The sequence below is a fragment of the Mauremys reevesii genome, linkage group 6, assembly GCF_016161935.1.
Source record: "Mauremys reevesii isolate NIE-2019 linkage group 6, ASM1616193v1, whole genome shotgun sequence".
NCBI classification, from domain to species: Eukaryota; Metazoa; Chordata; order Testudines; family Geoemydidae; genus Mauremys; species Mauremys reevesii.
This window is the reverse complement of record NC_052628.1, coordinates 47,577,310-47,593,728: the sequence shown is the minus strand read 5'-3', so window position 1 is coordinate 47,593,728 and position 16,419 is coordinate 47,577,310. Positions and strand designations below refer to the sequence as shown.

Sequence of the window (16,419 nt, the reverse complement as noted above, 5' to 3'; positions counted from 1 at the left end):
GCAAATATATATGAAAATAAATAAATGGTCAAAATATTAACATAAGCACGGTGTAATGGCTTCAAAGTAATGGCTTGCAAAATTTTTTTTTTTTAAATAATGTTCCAGATTCTCAGCTGATCCAACAAAGAATTTAAATACATGGTTAACTTTAAATGTAAGAATAGTCCCATTAATGGACGTTGAGGAAGCAACACCAATTTGTGACAGCTGAGAATTTACCCTGATATTTATATTTAATGAAAGATTTTTAAAAAGGGGGTGTGAGATCCTCCTTCCATTCCTAGTCCCTTTAGACCATGTGAAAGGTCTGCAGTGACAGACTAAAAGACCTGGATTGGCCGAGGAAGGATTTCCCCACTACAGGCACTGCAGATGACAGCTGTAAGGCTGCCTGCCAAGCATCCCCTCACAAGCTCTGGTGTAGGTGGCATACTGGGATAGCAGGTGTATATTGGAACTGCAGTATGGGAGGTTGCCATAATTTAAGCTCCCAGGGCTGTTTAAATTACATTGTGTCTGGAGCAGCCCATGGTTAGGAGGGTGCAAAGGTGGCTTAAAGCAGAATCTCAGCTGAAAGAGAAGTCCACAACCTGGTTTATTTTACTATATTTATCATTTAAAAAATAGCCTCAATAATTTTAAAATAGCTAATCTCAAATTACAGCACTTAAAAACTCTTAAATACATGACCAATATGCAACTGAAAATGGAGATTTTATTAGAATCTTTTGACATGCATTAGGATAGAGTTGTTTTATCCTTTTGTACCCCAAAATTGTCAAGGTGTCTGTTTTAATTTTAATGCATGTCACTTGGTACGCTAAATTGAGAATTGTGGGTAGAGCAAGTTGGAAAATGCCTGGAGATGGTTTATGCAGTGTAATTCTAGCCCTGTTGGTCCTAGGATATTAGAGAGATAAGGTGGGTGAGGTAATGTTTTTTATTGAATCAACTTCTGTTGGTGAGAGTGACAAGCTTTCGAGCTGCACTAAGGGGGGAGATGATAGAAGTCTATAAAATCATGACTGGTTTGGAGAAAGTAAATAAGGAAGTGTTATTTACTCCTTCTCATAACAAAAGGACTAGGGGTCACCAAATGAAATTAATAGGCAGCAAGTTTAAAACAAACAAAAGGAAGTATTTTTTCACACAATGCACAGTCAATCTGTGGAACGCCTTGCCAGAGGATGTTGTGAAGGCCAAGACTGTAACAGGGTTCAAAAGAGAACTAGATAAGTTCATGGAGGATAGGTCCATCAGTGGCTATTAGCCAGGATGGGCAGGGATGGTGTCCATAGCCTGTGTTTACCAGAAGCTGGGAATGGGAAACAGAGGATGGATCACTTGATGATTACCTGTTCTGTTCATTCCCTCTGAAGCACCTGGCATTGGCCACTGTCAGAAGACAGGATACTGGGCTAGATGGACCTTTGGTTTGACCCAGTATGGCCATTCTTACATAAGTAGTTAGCACATATTCTAAGGGGCTATTCAAGGTAGAGTGGCCTATTAATACCTCTACAGTCATAGGACACACCTGAGGAAAAAATCCAAGACTATTACCTGGAAATCATGCAAGAAATCCAGAACAACTATGACTTCACCCCACCCCCAGTGACAGCCATCCAACACAAAAATAAATAGTGGAACCAATTGCAACTACTCCACAACCCACAGAACACCAACTCTGGGAGAAACCATGGCACCATACCCAACACATGGACACTACACGACACCCAAACTTCATCAGTTTATTAAGACTACCACTCACTGGAGCTGAATTATCTCTACTCTCTAAGGAGCTGTACTTCTGCCCCACTACAGAACCTGATATCATACTAACATGTGGAGAACTAGAAGAATTCTTCCATTGTATCTGCCTCAAAGAACTCTTTCATGACAGTGACGACACCACTCTCAATTACCACATCCCTTCTGACAATCATAAGAAAAAAGAATCATCTGACTGGACACCACAGAGCAGATTAAACCACTCTCTTGATCACTGAATTAATTGTTTCAGGAAAAAAAAATTGACTGTGAAATCCTTAATAAACATAATCTTTCCACTGCCGAGAGGCTAACCATTCAATCCCTGAAATCTAAGTACCAGATAGTGATCAAACTAGCAGACAAAGGGGATGCCATTGTAGTCCTCAACCATGATGCTGCGTTAATGAGGCCAACCAACAACTGTCTGAAATTACCTATTATAATGAACTCAGAGAAGACCCCGCACCACAATTTACCCAGCAACTTAAGGATATCATCAAATCCTTCCCCAAACAGCTCCTGGAGAAACTCTGTTAACTCATCACCCACGAACCTACCCCATGGACCTTCTACATGCTTCCCAAGATACACAGACCAGGGAACCCGGACAGACCCATTGTATCTGGCCATGGCACTCTTACTGAAGGAATAGTGGGACTCTTATAAACCATCCTCAAACTAACCACCACCTAAAGGGCCAGCTTCCTCCAGGATACAGCTGACTTCCTCCACGAACTCTGCAACATTAGCAACCTCCCTCAGAACATCATCCTTTCCACCATAGATGTCACTTCCCTATACACCAACATCCCTCAGAATGACAGCATAGCTGCCTACCTCAAATATTTGCAAGACAATGGACAACCCTCAGGTATCCACCCCAGACACATATCCAAACTCATCCATTTCATCCTTACCCATCACAATTTTATGTTCAATAGCAAACACTTTTTCCAAACCATGAGAACAGACATGGATACTAGGATGGCTTTCCAATATCCTAACCTCTTCATGGGCCACCTTGAAGAAGAATTTCTGGACAAATGCACCATGAAACAAATGATATATCTGAGATACAAAAACAATATTTTCATCCCCTGGCCAGACGCTTAAACTCCCTCTTAGATTTCCACCATGACTTCTTCAACCACCACCCATCCATTAAACTCTCTCTGGGACGCTCCCACACTAGTATAAACTTTCTGGACACCACAATCAGCTTCAGCAATGAAACCCGACAGGCAACCATATACAAGAAACCCACAGATCACCACATCTTGCTTCATATATCTAGTAACCACCCCAAACACACCAAGAAATCTGTTATCTACAGCCAGGCACTCAGATATCACAGAATATGCTCTGAGGAGAAAGTTTGGGATATACACCTTAACACATTTAAAACTGCCGTCACCAAACAAGGACATTCCACTAGAAAAGTAGATCACAAAAGTAGAATGGGCCATCCAAATAGCCCGGGAGAAGCATGCTTCAATACTGAAATAGAACTCCTTCCAACCTCCGACCCATAGTTGTCACTTCCCACCCCATACTGTAACTCATATGGGTATCATCAAACTACAACCCATACTCAATGGGGACCACATCCTGAAAGAAATCTTTCTTGAACCCCCACTTCTGGCCTTCAAACAGCCCTCCAACTTCTCCAAGCTCATAATCAGATGTAAGCTCCCCACAGACTAGGACGTACCAACTCAAAGCGGCACCAAACCCAGCCAGAACAACAGAAGAAAAACCTGTAGACATATTTCCATTGCTACAATGATCAGTACCCCCCCACAACACACCTCTCAAGATCCATGGATCCTACACATGCCAATTACAATATGTGGCATACCTAAATGCCCCAATATCAACTTTGTGGTTAAGTGAGTCAATCACTATGCTCTCTAATGAACTCACACAGGAAAATGATAAAAAACAAAAACATCCTATCACCTGTGCGTGAACACTTTTTTCACAAAGTGATCACTCTATATCTTACCTATCCATTCTCATCCTCAAAGGAAACCTGCACAACACTTTCAAAAGATGAGCCTGGGAGCTTAAATTCATGACTCCGCTAGACTCTCTAAAAATCATGGACTGAACAGAGACACTGGATTTATGACTTATTACAACAATCTGTAACCCACTAACCCCCTTTTTTTGTATGTGCTATTTACTTTTGCTAAACAGTCTGTTCCATCTCGCATTTGGCTGTGATGCTCTGAGTAACTTTCCCAGATCTGAAGAAGAGCCGTGTGTGGTTCGAAAGCTTGTCTCTCTCACCAACAGTAGTTGGCCCAATAAAAGACCTTGTCTCTGGAGATAGTCTAGCAAGTCACTTCTTGGCTGTTGTTTGAGGTGGGGATCTGATGTCATTGTGTAAGTAGGTATTTTGAAGAATTTCTTGTATAGACAGTGTTCAGTTACTTGCTTTATTCCTTACAGTTATCTGAGGCAGATGAAGCAGCTTTGAAGGAGCCAATCATTAGGAGGTTTGAAGAGGAGGGAAACCCTTATTATTCCAGTGCAAGGTAAAATATAAATGACTATTCCCAGAACTTGATGATATAACCAGAATGTGTTAACACCTTTTAGATCTTAATGCTGAACAACAGACCAGTTACACACAGTTTAAAACAATGTGGAGCAAGGGTTTTGTTCAGTGTCCACAGGTACTATGCAATCCAAACCATGGTTCCATCTTGTCTCTGACAGCAGCCAGTACCTGATGCTTTAAAGGAAGGCGTATGTTTCCAGAATGCACAAGTTAGTTGTGTACTGCTATGTAGGTGGGGCTGTGGTGGAGAGGGAGATTCTTTACAGATTCCTGCAGATGGTCATAGTACCCTATGAAGCATGACATTTGATTTTTTATATCATTGTAGCTTGCAGAGCTATAAACATCAAGGATGATAAACTTACCCACTTTTTTTGTGTCCAGTTTTGTATTGACCTTCCACGGGTTATTAGTGCATTGGGTAAATGGATGTTGCTTTATTAATTCAAAGTTAAATCCCTTTTAAGTCAAATGCCCTTACAGGCTAAATGATCATAGTCTTTGCAACCTTCCTTTCCTTTTCATGTAAACCTCAGCATGTTACTATTTGTCATTCTTGGGTTCTTTTTAATTCCTTTTTATAGCTTTCTTGAGGTGAGGTGATCAAGTATATGGGCACGCTATTCTGGAGTAGGGCACATACCATTAAAATACAAATAATATGTTCTCTTTTCCTTTTATAGTGAGCATATATACTGCAATCTTGTGAAATTTTTTACACTTCTCTCCACTTCTAACCCCATATTTAGCATCTTGATAATGACTGATACTACTTTTTTGATGTTACCAAATTCTTTACTGATGCCACCACTAAAATTTTGTGCATGTGTTGATCTTCTGTTGCATTTATTATTGTAAATCATTTTTGTCGCCCTTGCATGCCTCTCATCACTCAGGTATGGTCAAAATGCTGACAGGAAAATCATCTTCTGATCACATCAGTCCTCCCATGAATCCTTCTAAAGGGTTCCTTACCCTTATGCTATCAAATTCAAGTTCTTTGGCTTTACTTACAAAATACTACATCATTTTTCCTTATATCTCTGACTATGTCTGCACTACAGACGCTGCAGTGACACAACTATGGCATTGCAGCTTTGCTTTGTAACACCACAGCATAGACACTTGCTACAGTGATGTAGGGTTATTTTTCCATCATTATACATAATCCACTCCTCTGAGAGGCGATAGTTAAGTCAACGGAAGACTGGGTGTTAGGCAGACCAAATATGTCACACAGGGCACAAATTTTTTCACAGTCGTGAGTGACGTAGCTAGGTCAATCCAATTTTTAGGTGTAGACCAGGCCTCTGTTTCTATTTCCACTACTCCTAACCATTCTTTACACCCGTCTCTCTTTCTTTCTTTTGCTATATGGTATTGTTGTAGTTTCTTCCCTGGCTTGCCTTATCTCTCATCATGCTGCCTGCTTCTCCTTGTTCTCAGTTTCACTAATGGCAATGTACACAGCTTATAAAAAGAATTGCACCACAGATAACAGCAAGCATTATTCCAAGATCTAATTGTCTATTCCTTAAGTCTTACAAGTTCTGATTAACTAGCTAGCTGTAGTGGGTCTATATTGTGACCCCTGGTGTCTTCCTTCAAATCTCTCCTTAAAACTCAAGTAATTTGCTCCTACCCTTTTCTCACCAGTGATTCCTACACCCTACCTTAAGTGAACTGTTGTCCACTCTATAAATTATTTTTAATGGCAATGACCCCAAGTATTATATTTACTTTCATCTTTTTCTTATGGTAGTAAATAAATGATTACATTTGAATAAAGATATAGACTATGCTAAAAGTTAGCAAGAAGTTTCTCTTTTGGTAAATCCACAGAGTGTGCTTAGAATTCTTTAATTCCAGACACACTCTGTCAGCAGGGGTAAATTTGCATTGTTACAATTATAAATGTGATCAGTTTAACCACTTTTATAAAAGTATGTTAACAGATGTTTGTAAGCATTAAGCTCCTATATTTAAGCAGTCTCTATCCATATGTCAACTCCTAGTCATTATGTAGACACAAAGAAATCTGTTTTGTTTGGTTTTTTTACTCTCAGGTTAGGGTATTATTTATGAAGTCATAAACTATTACTAATATGTATTGATCGGTGACATGATAGCTTGCACGCTTCATCTATTTTTTACCCAATTGAAGTTTTATAAGATTTGCTCTGAATGTAGATAGAGACTGTGGACCAGGTCCTCAGCTGGTGTAAATCAGTGTGGTTCCATTAAATCAGTAGAGCTAGTTTGGTTTGTACCAGTTGAGGATCTGTACCTATATCACTCTTACAAAGCCTCAGATTTATCCCTCAGGCAGAGAGAAAAATTACAGTAAGGGTTTTAATTTTTTATGATTGGATTGTAAGAAGAAGAATTTTTCACTGAACTAATTACATTAAAAAATTACAGTCAGGGTATCTGTATTTAGACCAAATCCTTAATCTCCTGGAGGAGAAAATGAACTCTTTGATTTTGTTAATATCCACTGGAATCTCATTCATAATCTCTTTGTACTGAGGACTGAAAAATTATTGGATTTATTAAGCGTGCAACATGTGTACAGTTGTGATGTAAAAAACAACTCAATTTTCCCCAAAACAGCCCACAGCTCATTGTTAATATTTAGAGCAGTAGTTACGTGTAAGGAGAGAGATTTAAATATTAGCCTAGGGCCCACACTTTTTAAAAATGGGTGTTTGCATTCTCAAGGGTGTCAAGTGATTTTTGGGTGCCTAGCTTGCGACATCTTAAAGGGTGCTCAGCAGTTTCTGAAAGTCAGGCTCCTGCAACTTGGGTTACCTAAAATAACTAGTCATTTTGAAAAATTTAAGCCCCAAACCCATATTTGGATACCTAAATAAGTGGTCTAATTTCAGTGGGAGACACTTTCAGGCCAGACACTTGTCTTATTTTATGACTGTGAAGCTCCTAGCTCATTTTGGGACAGTATTTTATTAACAAACAAACAATCTGCCCTCCCTTGACTGAAGAATTAGGTGAAGATTTTTTTTTAAAGGACGCCTAAAGTTAGGTTCCTTGTCTGGCCTGAAGACCTTACAGTCTAAGGGCAGGCCTACACTTAAAACGCTGCATCAGGACAGCTGCACTACTGTAGCGCTTAAGTGAAGGCGCTCCTACATTGATGGGAGAGCTTCTCCTGTCAGTGTAATTTTAATCCTTTCCATGAGAGGCGGTAGCTATGTCGATGGAAGAAGCTCTCCCACCAACATAGCGCTGTCTACGCCGGAGGTTAGGTCAGTATAACGATGTTGCTGAGGGATGTGGATTTTTCACACCCCTGAGTGACGTAGTTCTACCGATGTAAGTCTGTAGTGCAGATCTGGTCTAAGACCCTGAATATACATGCAGGGGCGGCTCTAGGAATTGAGTCGCCCCAAGCAGGGCGGCACGCTGCGGGGGGCGCTCTGGCGGTCGCCGGTCCCGCGGCTCCGGTGGACCTCCCGCAGGCACGCCTGCGGATGCTCCACCGAAGCCACGGGACTAGCGGGCCCTCCGCAGGCATGTCTCACCGGAGCCGCCTGCCGCCCTCCCGTGGCACGCTGCCCCAAGCGTGCGCTTGGCGCGCTGAGGTCTGGAGCCGGCCCTGTATACATGGTCTGGGAGCCCTCAATTCCCACCTATTCTTTTTTTCCTATGGAAAGAATTGTGCACCTTAATAGAGTTGTCTTCTAACTGTGCCCAGTATTCATACCTGTCCCCACCAATCATGTCATTGTATGCCTACTCCCTTCATACACTTCATTTTCCTCAGTAAGATCTCAGAGTTTGGAATACTGGATTAAGACTCTAAGCTTTACACTACTATTTTTGCAGTTTGGTGGCCTAGTCCAGTCACCAATGATATCAATTATTATTTACTCCTGAGGAAATTCTGTGCCAAAAAATTAAAAGTTCTGTGCACAGTATTTTAAAATTCTGCAAGTTTTATTTGTCAATAAATGAATGCAGAGGCTCCAGCATGGCAGTGGGATCACAGGCCATTGGCTGCATGAAGGTGGGAGATCACCCTGCAGTCCCTCCCATCCCTGGGACACGGACTCAGTGGTGAGGCTGCACACGACCCTGACAAAGCACAGCGGCTGGGCCTGCCCCAGAAATATCCTGGGCCCCTGCCTTTCTGCGCCAGGTGCACCAGGTGTGGGGCAGGCAGGCTCAACCAGGCAGGATCCAAGTGTGGAGGGGCTCAGTGTGCGGGAATCCAGGTTTGGGGTGAGAGGGTTCTATGAGGGACAATCTGGGTGCAGGCAGCTCAGTGAGGGGTCTAGGCATGAAGGGATCTGGATGCACAGAGGCTCATTGGGGGGGTTTCAGGTGGAGGGGCAATAGGACTCTACAGGGGCATCCAGGTGAAGGTGGTTGGAGCTCAGCAGGGGGTCTGGGTGGGGAGTCTCAATGGGGGTCTGGGTGCTGGGGGAGTGGGGCTTGGGAGTCTGGGTGCAGCTAGTTGCGAGTCAGTGGAGTGGGGGTCTGGATGTGAGGTCTCAGGGGGATGGGGCTTGTCAGAGTGGGGGTTTGAGTGCAGGGAACTCAGTGGGGGGTGGTCTGGGTGCAGAGGTGGGGGTCTGGAGGCAGGAGGTCTTGTTGCAGGGAGGATCCAGCTGTGCAGGGGTTGAGGTTCAGTGGGGTGGGGTTCGGGTATGGAGGGCTGAGGGGGGGTCTGGGTATACAGGGTGAGGTTTGGCAGGGGGTCCAGGTATGGGAGGTCGAATACATGGGGGTTGGCAGATGAGGGAGCAACTCCTCCTACAGTGACCCCTCCCCCTGTGGCTGAGGAGAGAGGGGCAGGAAGCAGGGGAGGATGCTGAACTTCCTTCAGCCGGGGGGAGGTTTCTGGGGGTGGGTCTGACACAGCCCTATTTATTCTTTGCAGGGAAAGAGGAAGCCCTGTCCTCTCCCTCCTCCAGCTCAGCTGGGACTAGCAGCAGATCCCAGCACTGGGTAGGAGCCACTGGCTGGGGTGTTCCCAGCCCTGCGGTGATTTACCTCTCCGCTGACTGCTCCAGGTGCCTGAAACGATGTACTTGTGCTCTAGGGAGGAGTGCATGACCGCTCTTGCAGCTTGCCTTTGCTTCCCTGTCATACAATCCTTTTTCTGCGGGAAAGCAAAGAAATCTGCAGAGGACATGAATTCTGCGCATGCACAGTGGCACAGAATTCCCCGAGGAGTAATTATTACAAGCACTGCAGAAATTGACATTTCCCCTGCATGAAGTATGGGCTAGAGACACTTTGCTTCCATTAGCCAACAAATTTGCATGCAGGCATAACAATATGTTTACTGAATGTCACATGCTGCAGTGTACGAAGGAAAAGTAACCCACTTCCTCAGTGCAATGGTCAGTTTTTTGGGAGGAGATAATTCCTTCCTGACTCCAAACATGGCAATCAGTCTTGCCACCGGGGTAGTCAAGTGAGAATCAACCCAGCCAAGTGCTGGGCATCAGGTCATGAAATTAAAACTGGATTCTGCCAAGCCTGGTTTTGTCTTGTGCTATTCAGACCAATGAGATGCCTCCAGTAAGGGGAGCAGGGGATTGTAGGTGGAGATAATGTCTGAATTCGTTTTGATCACTGCATGAGACAGGCAGTGTTTGAATCTACCTTGCACTGTCCTGTTGGTAAATGTGTATGAAGTTATATAGTCTCTGTCCATGTTCTTGGGGCCTGATTCAAAGCCCACTGAAGTCAGTGGGATGCATTCAATTGACCTCTGTGGGCTTTGAGGCCCTTGAGCAATACATTTGAAAGTAAAGAAGAAAAATGCTTTTATGGTCTTAAAATGGAAGCATATTTCCCTATTTGCTTTGTGTATGCAATTTTGCTTATAAATTATAATTTGTTATCTTCAGGATGTCAATATATTTCCCCTTAGTTGTGTTTTCTAATCAAATTTTAATCAATTGTCTGAACAGAACCTTTCACTCTGAACAGTCTTAATTAACGAGAGTCGTTAGCCAGCTCCCTTTTTAATGAACTATATTAATCTGCTTACAGGTTTCCAAATGGAGTTTAATCAGTTTACATTGTAACAAATTACATGGGCCATTTTCTTTTCTGGTCTGTTTGTTTCTTTTACTCAGAGTCCCTGTTCTGAATATTTTATGAACATAGATGTGATTCATGTTCTAGCATTGGGTTTTTAATAGGATGTTTAATGTTATGTCCCAATACAGAAGACAGTTTTCTTTAAACAAAGAAAAGCAGAAGATAGTGGTGACCTTCAAAGCAATCTTTACCTTATACAGTGTAAAATCTTTGAGGCTGTCAATAAAAGCTAGTTTGTCATTACAAAAAACAAGTATTCTATTAAAAAAAAGGTGTGTAAAGTTTTGAAAGGTCTTTATTACAGCAATAGTCTTTTGTAAGGCTGGACTTCTGAGGTTAATTGCTTTGGGCCAGCAACACTTTCTTAATATAACTTATCCCACAAAAATGCAGTTACATTAAACCTCTTTAATGGATTGAAATATTTCATTCAATTTTGATGGTTTTACTAAAAGAGATTGAAAAATCATTGCACCAAATAGTGAGGTACATCTCAATACTGCAGGACCTTTCCAGAAGGACCAAACAAACATGTAACTATCAGAAAACTGAAATGAAATCACACTTAGAACAAAGAGAAATCACTATAAATAGTTAATTTTTATTATCCTTTTAAGATTATGAAGAGCAGGGTGACTGAGGGTTTGATCTCATGAAACTAGTTCACTGAGATATCCCAATGATTATCCCACTGTGCCAAGAAATTAAGCTGATCAAAACTAAATCAGGTTCTAATGGGTAATAAAAATAATCAATAAAAATAATGATAGCTCAGTGGTTTGAGCTTAAACCCAGGGTTGTGAGTTTAATCCTTGAGGGGGCCATTTAGGGATCTGTGGCAAAAATCTGTCTGGGGATTGGTCCTGCTTTGAGCAGGAGGTTGGACTAGATGACCTCTTGAGGTCCCTTCCAACCCTGATATTCTGTGTTTCTATTAATGCATTTTTATGTGAAATTTGTAGTGAAAACTGCTCAAGTGTTCTTGGTAACATGTATTCTCTGATGTTACAAAATGTTGGCCATGTATATCTTAGATTGATCTCACTGACATTTTCTTAAACTGGGGTTTTATGCATAGATATGGGACACACTCATTATTCCTGAAGAGTTTAAGGCCTGACATAACTTCCATTAAAGTTAATAGAAACACTAGTGCTATTGACTTCAGTGGGAGTTAGATTGGTCCTCTAGCTCTTCTGAACTCAAGAGTTTTCTAATTATACTTTTGTTTTGTGTTTCACTGCTGTGGCTTAAGGAGAAAAAGCACCTAATTTGAGCACTTAATTTTTCCATGTAATATTGTTGTTAAAATACACCAAAAGGTTGTAATTAATGAATGATTATTATTAAAAGCCCCAATTTAGAAAAGCACTTAATCACATACTTAGCTCAAAGCATGTGCTTACACTCTGTCAAATTTAGTAGGACATAAATATATGCTTAAGTGCTTTCCTGAGTAGGGATGCTTTTCTGAATCACATCCTAAGTGCTGACAACATGACAACAAGCACAGACAGTGTGTTGCTATCCTGCAACAGGATCTGCTAGTGTGACTCCATGTGGACATAAGAGTGCCTGCTAGCAGCTCTCATTGCGGGATAGGAGCCAGAGGGTACATCTACATGGCAAAAAACCCAACCAAACAAAAATGCCAGGGAAACTTGTCTCCGGCCTGGTCTACACTACGAGTTTATTTCGAATTTAGCAGTGTTAAACCGAATTAACGCTGCACCCATCCACACAATGAAGCCCTTTATTTTGATATAAAGGGCTCTTAATATCGATATCTGTACTCCTCCCCAACGAGGGGAATAGTGCTGAAATCGGTATTGCCATTTCGGATTAGGGTTAGTGTGGCCGCAATTCGACGGTATTGGCCTCTGGGAGCTATCCCACAGTGCACCATTGTGACCATTCTGGACAGCAATCTGAACTCAGATGCACTGGCCAGGTAGACAGGAAAAGCCCTGCGAACTTTTGAATTTCATTTCTTCTTTGCCCAGTGTGGAGTGCTGATCAACACTGGTGACCATGCAGTCCCAGAATCAAAAAAGCTCCAGCATGGACCGTACGGGAGATACTGAATCTGATCTCTGTATGGGGAGATGAATCTGTTCTATCAGAACTCCGTTCCAAAAGACGAAATGCCAAAACATTTGAAAAAAATCTCCAAGGCCATGATGGACAGAGGCCACAACAGGGACTCAACACAGTGCTGCGTGAAACTTAAGGAGCTGAGGCAAGCGTACCAGAAAGCCAAAGAATCAAATAGACGCTCACAGAGGGAGGAGCGACTGACGAGTGTAGCTATCCCACAGTTCCTGCACTCTCTGAAAACCATTTGAATTCTTGGCTGAGCTCCCAAAGCCTGAAGGGTCAAAAACATTGTCGCGGATGGTTCAGGGTATATGTCGTCTGTTTTTGACCCTCAGAGCCCAGGTCAACTGACTCAAGCTAAAAAGAGCAATGTAAATATTACTGCTCCGGGTGAGGGCTAGGCTCAGATGCCCTGCCTCCCTCTCCAGATTTCAGAACCTGGGCTCCTCCCTAAGGGGCTATTTTTAGTCCCTTAGCATGAGCTCTGTGAGCACGAGTCAGTTGACCTGGGTTCTGAGACTTGCTGTCATGTAGATGTACCCATAGAGACAAACAGAGCGGACAGGATTCAGACTGGAAAATCCAGAGAAGGGAAAATAGGTTTGTTGAGTTTTTATATTTGTTGGTTTTAATATAGTTTGTTTCTTGGGAGCATCCTAGAAGTGAGTTTCTGGATATCTTGTTTTGTGTGTACCCAAGTTGTAAAAGAGAAAATGTAATTAGATATTTTAAAAATTATTTGCTGTGACTTGGTGAAAGTGATGCTAACAACAAATGCTAAACTAAAACAAATTTACAAAATTGTTGCAAACTTCTTTTGGTGACTAAGACTCATGAGTACTTATTTACATACACTATGCAGTTCTCTTTATTCTCTTCTTTATTATTGAGATAAGTGTGCTAAATGTTTTGTTTCCTGTGTAATTTGATTTTTAAAAATAAGTAATCCTCAGTGTAAAATTGACAACTTGAAATTTTAGCCAGAAGGGAAGAATATGTTTGTTCTTGATTAAAAATTCAGTGTTGGCTACCCATTGTTTTAAAACAACACGAAAGGATCATCACTTTCAAAAACTAATTTACCAAAAGCAGAGCAGTAATTTTAAAGACACAGAATAAAATTGTCAGACATGACAACAATGTAATAATCTCAGAAAAGATTGCAAAATAAGTTGTTCTCTTTGGGCATGAGGAAGGGAATTTTTTTTTTTTTTTTTTTTTTTTTTAAGATATTTAGGACTTCAGGATCTGGTTCTAAACAAAGTGGCTAGGGAAGGTAGCTGTACAACATATACAATTTTTAGGACTTTTGGAATTTTTGCTATGGAGTTCATTTGAAGCGAGATGGAACCAGGGGCGGCTCTAGACATTTTGCCGCCTCAAGCACGGCAGCATGCCGCAGGGGGCGCTCTGCCGGTCACTGGTCCCGTGGCTCCGGTGGACCTCCCGCAGGCGTGCCTGCGGAGGGGTCCGCTGGTCCCGCGGCTTTGGTGGACCTCCTGCAGGCGTGCCTGCGGAGGGTCCACTGGTCCCGCGGCTCCACCGAAGCCACGGGACCAGCGGACCCTCCACAGGCACGCCTGCGGGAGGTCCACCGGAGCCGCCTGCCGCCCTCCTGGCGACCAGCAGAGCACCCCCTGCGGCATGCCGCCCCAAGCACGCGCTTGGCGTGCTGGGGCCTGGAGCCACCCCTGGATGGAACTCTTTTGGCACTGACCGTGCAAACAGTCCCATGTGTGCTTAACTTCAATTGGGCTGCTTGCATGCTTAATATTAAGCAGGTGCAGAAGTGTCTGTCAATTGGGGAGTTAGTTGTTTGGAATTCAGAGGGGTTTTTTTTGTTACTGTGGCATAGCTTTATGAATTCATTGCTTTCAGGGACTTCACTATGGCACAGATTAATTTACAACTGTTTAGAAATAGACTTCAGTAAAGAAGATTAGTGAAATAATTGTTGGCAGTCCATAAAAAAAAATACTCCAGCACTTTAAATCCTTGTGCTTTCATAACTAAACATCTTGAGTTGACAGCTAAGATAAGCCAAATAACGTTTATTAATGATGTTAATTTACTTTTTAGAATATAGTTACCAACAGGATGGGGAGCCATTTTCATGACATTGAGATCTTTTCCATTTATTTCTCATGACATTTTTTCTCTTGAATTTAAGATGCCATTTTCATACTGATAATTTAAGATGCCATTTTCATACTGATTATTCAGTCTGAATAATCCCAGTTAAAGTAGGTAAAGATTATTCTACTCATTTATTTAGAACTGTATAGTTAAATCTAGAAGAAAAATTATACAAATAATAAAAAAGTAGGCACAATATTTTGCTTTGTTGTATCAGAGTAAATACGAAGTAGCTCAATTGTCTTAAATCAGAATTTGGCCCTTTTTTTATCCACTCCCTCCAATAGAAATATGTATTTACTTCCATGTGTCGGAAAGCCTATCTCTTGTAAACTGTTATATAATTCTTCTTTTATTGTTTGGTCTAATTTCAGATTATGGGACGATGGAATTATTGACCCCGCTGATACAAGACTTGTTTTGGGTCTGAGTCTTAGCGCAGCACTAAATGCACCCACCAAGAGGACAGAATTTGGAGTTTTCAGGATGTGATCTAAATGACTTTTCAGAACACCCTTGTACATTTTTAATCAAGATTAAAGATCAAATGTACACAGGTAATTCTGAGGAGTTCATACATTTAGATTTTTGATATAACAATTTTCATACCATGCTTGAGTATTTTTTTTAATATCATCTGGGATCAGTCTATACATCATTTCTGTAATACTGAATCTGGCATTTGGGTGAATAAATTGTAACTATCAGCATTAAGCTAGATCTGTTTGTCAGAGAATCATCGCTATAATCTCTTAACCATTAAAATTACATCCATGAAATGAGTTCTGTTTCTGGTGTTTCTCTGTGTTTGCTCCTTTTAAATCCACATTTTACCTCCAAAATGTAGAAGTTACTCTTGCAGTCAGACAAACCACCTCCCCTCCACTGCCACATATTCTACTTTTCTGCGAAGAGAATTACAGTGAAGACAGCCAACGGGCACAAGACAGCATGAAATTGTATATTGTGTACCTATTAATCATTGGCATTCTGGTCTTTCTCTGTTGTCTTTTCCCCCCGACATACATTACTTTTCTGTATTATCACCTGAAATTTAAACAATTAACAGTGAATCTGATGGATGCTAGCCAAGCTGCATTAAACTTGTTGGGAGAGCTAGCAAAGGCATATTGGTGTCAGTGGGTGTTGTTGATGCACAGCACTTTTGAAAACTGGACCACTTTCTCAGGTGCCTAAGACCCCTCTGTGACGGCCATCTGGAACTGGGGTATCACTGAGCGCGCCTGACCCACCAGCCCAGGCTCCCTTTACACTGTATTGCTGACAAGCTCTCAAGCCCCTTCTAGCACACATACAAATAGGGACACATCCAGCTGCAGTTACATACCGACGCTGTGAGCAGCTCTGCATGGGAAGACTTCAGCTAAGGAATTTCCCAGTTACTCAGGTATGCCCCCCTCTCCTCCCCCGAGGTGTAAACCCAAAATTATACCGTCTTGCACTGCACAGGGAACTGTACAGTGTAAGCTCATGAAATTCGTCCCCTCCCTCAGTGTGGAAAGGCATATACACAGCTTTCTGTCCCAAGTTATGATTCACACACACACTGGTTTTAGACAAAGAAAAACAAGTTTTTAACGACAAAAGATAGATTTTAAGTGATTATAAGGGATAGCAAACAGATCAAAGCAGATTACCTAGCAAATAAACAAAACCATAATCTAATCTTAATATACTAAAGAGATTGGCTATGAATAGCAGATCCTCACTCTGAGATGATACAAGCAGGCTGCAGATTCTTAAGC

General features: G+C 41.8%; 1 protein-coding gene across 4 annotated transcripts in view; it reads left to right on the top strand.

Annotated features, from left to right (window-relative positions):
- The window catches only part of MCCC2 (methylcrotonoyl-CoA carboxylase 2), an 88,624-nt gene extending 73,189 nt beyond the window's left edge, over positions 1–15,435 (top strand). For all 4 annotated transcript variants that reach the window (XM_039545319.1, XM_039545321.1, XM_039545318.1 and 1 more), the window contains 2 exons: positions 4,231–4,316; positions 15,028–15,435. In XM_039545319.1, the coding sequence (XP_039401253.1) occupies positions 4,231–4,316; positions 15,028–15,145 (204 nt within the window). In that variant the 3' untranslated portion in view covers positions 15,146–15,435. The remainder of the gene's footprint in view (positions 1–4,230; positions 4,317–15,027) is intronic.
- The last annotated feature ends 984 nt before the right edge of the window (positions 15,436–16,419 follow it).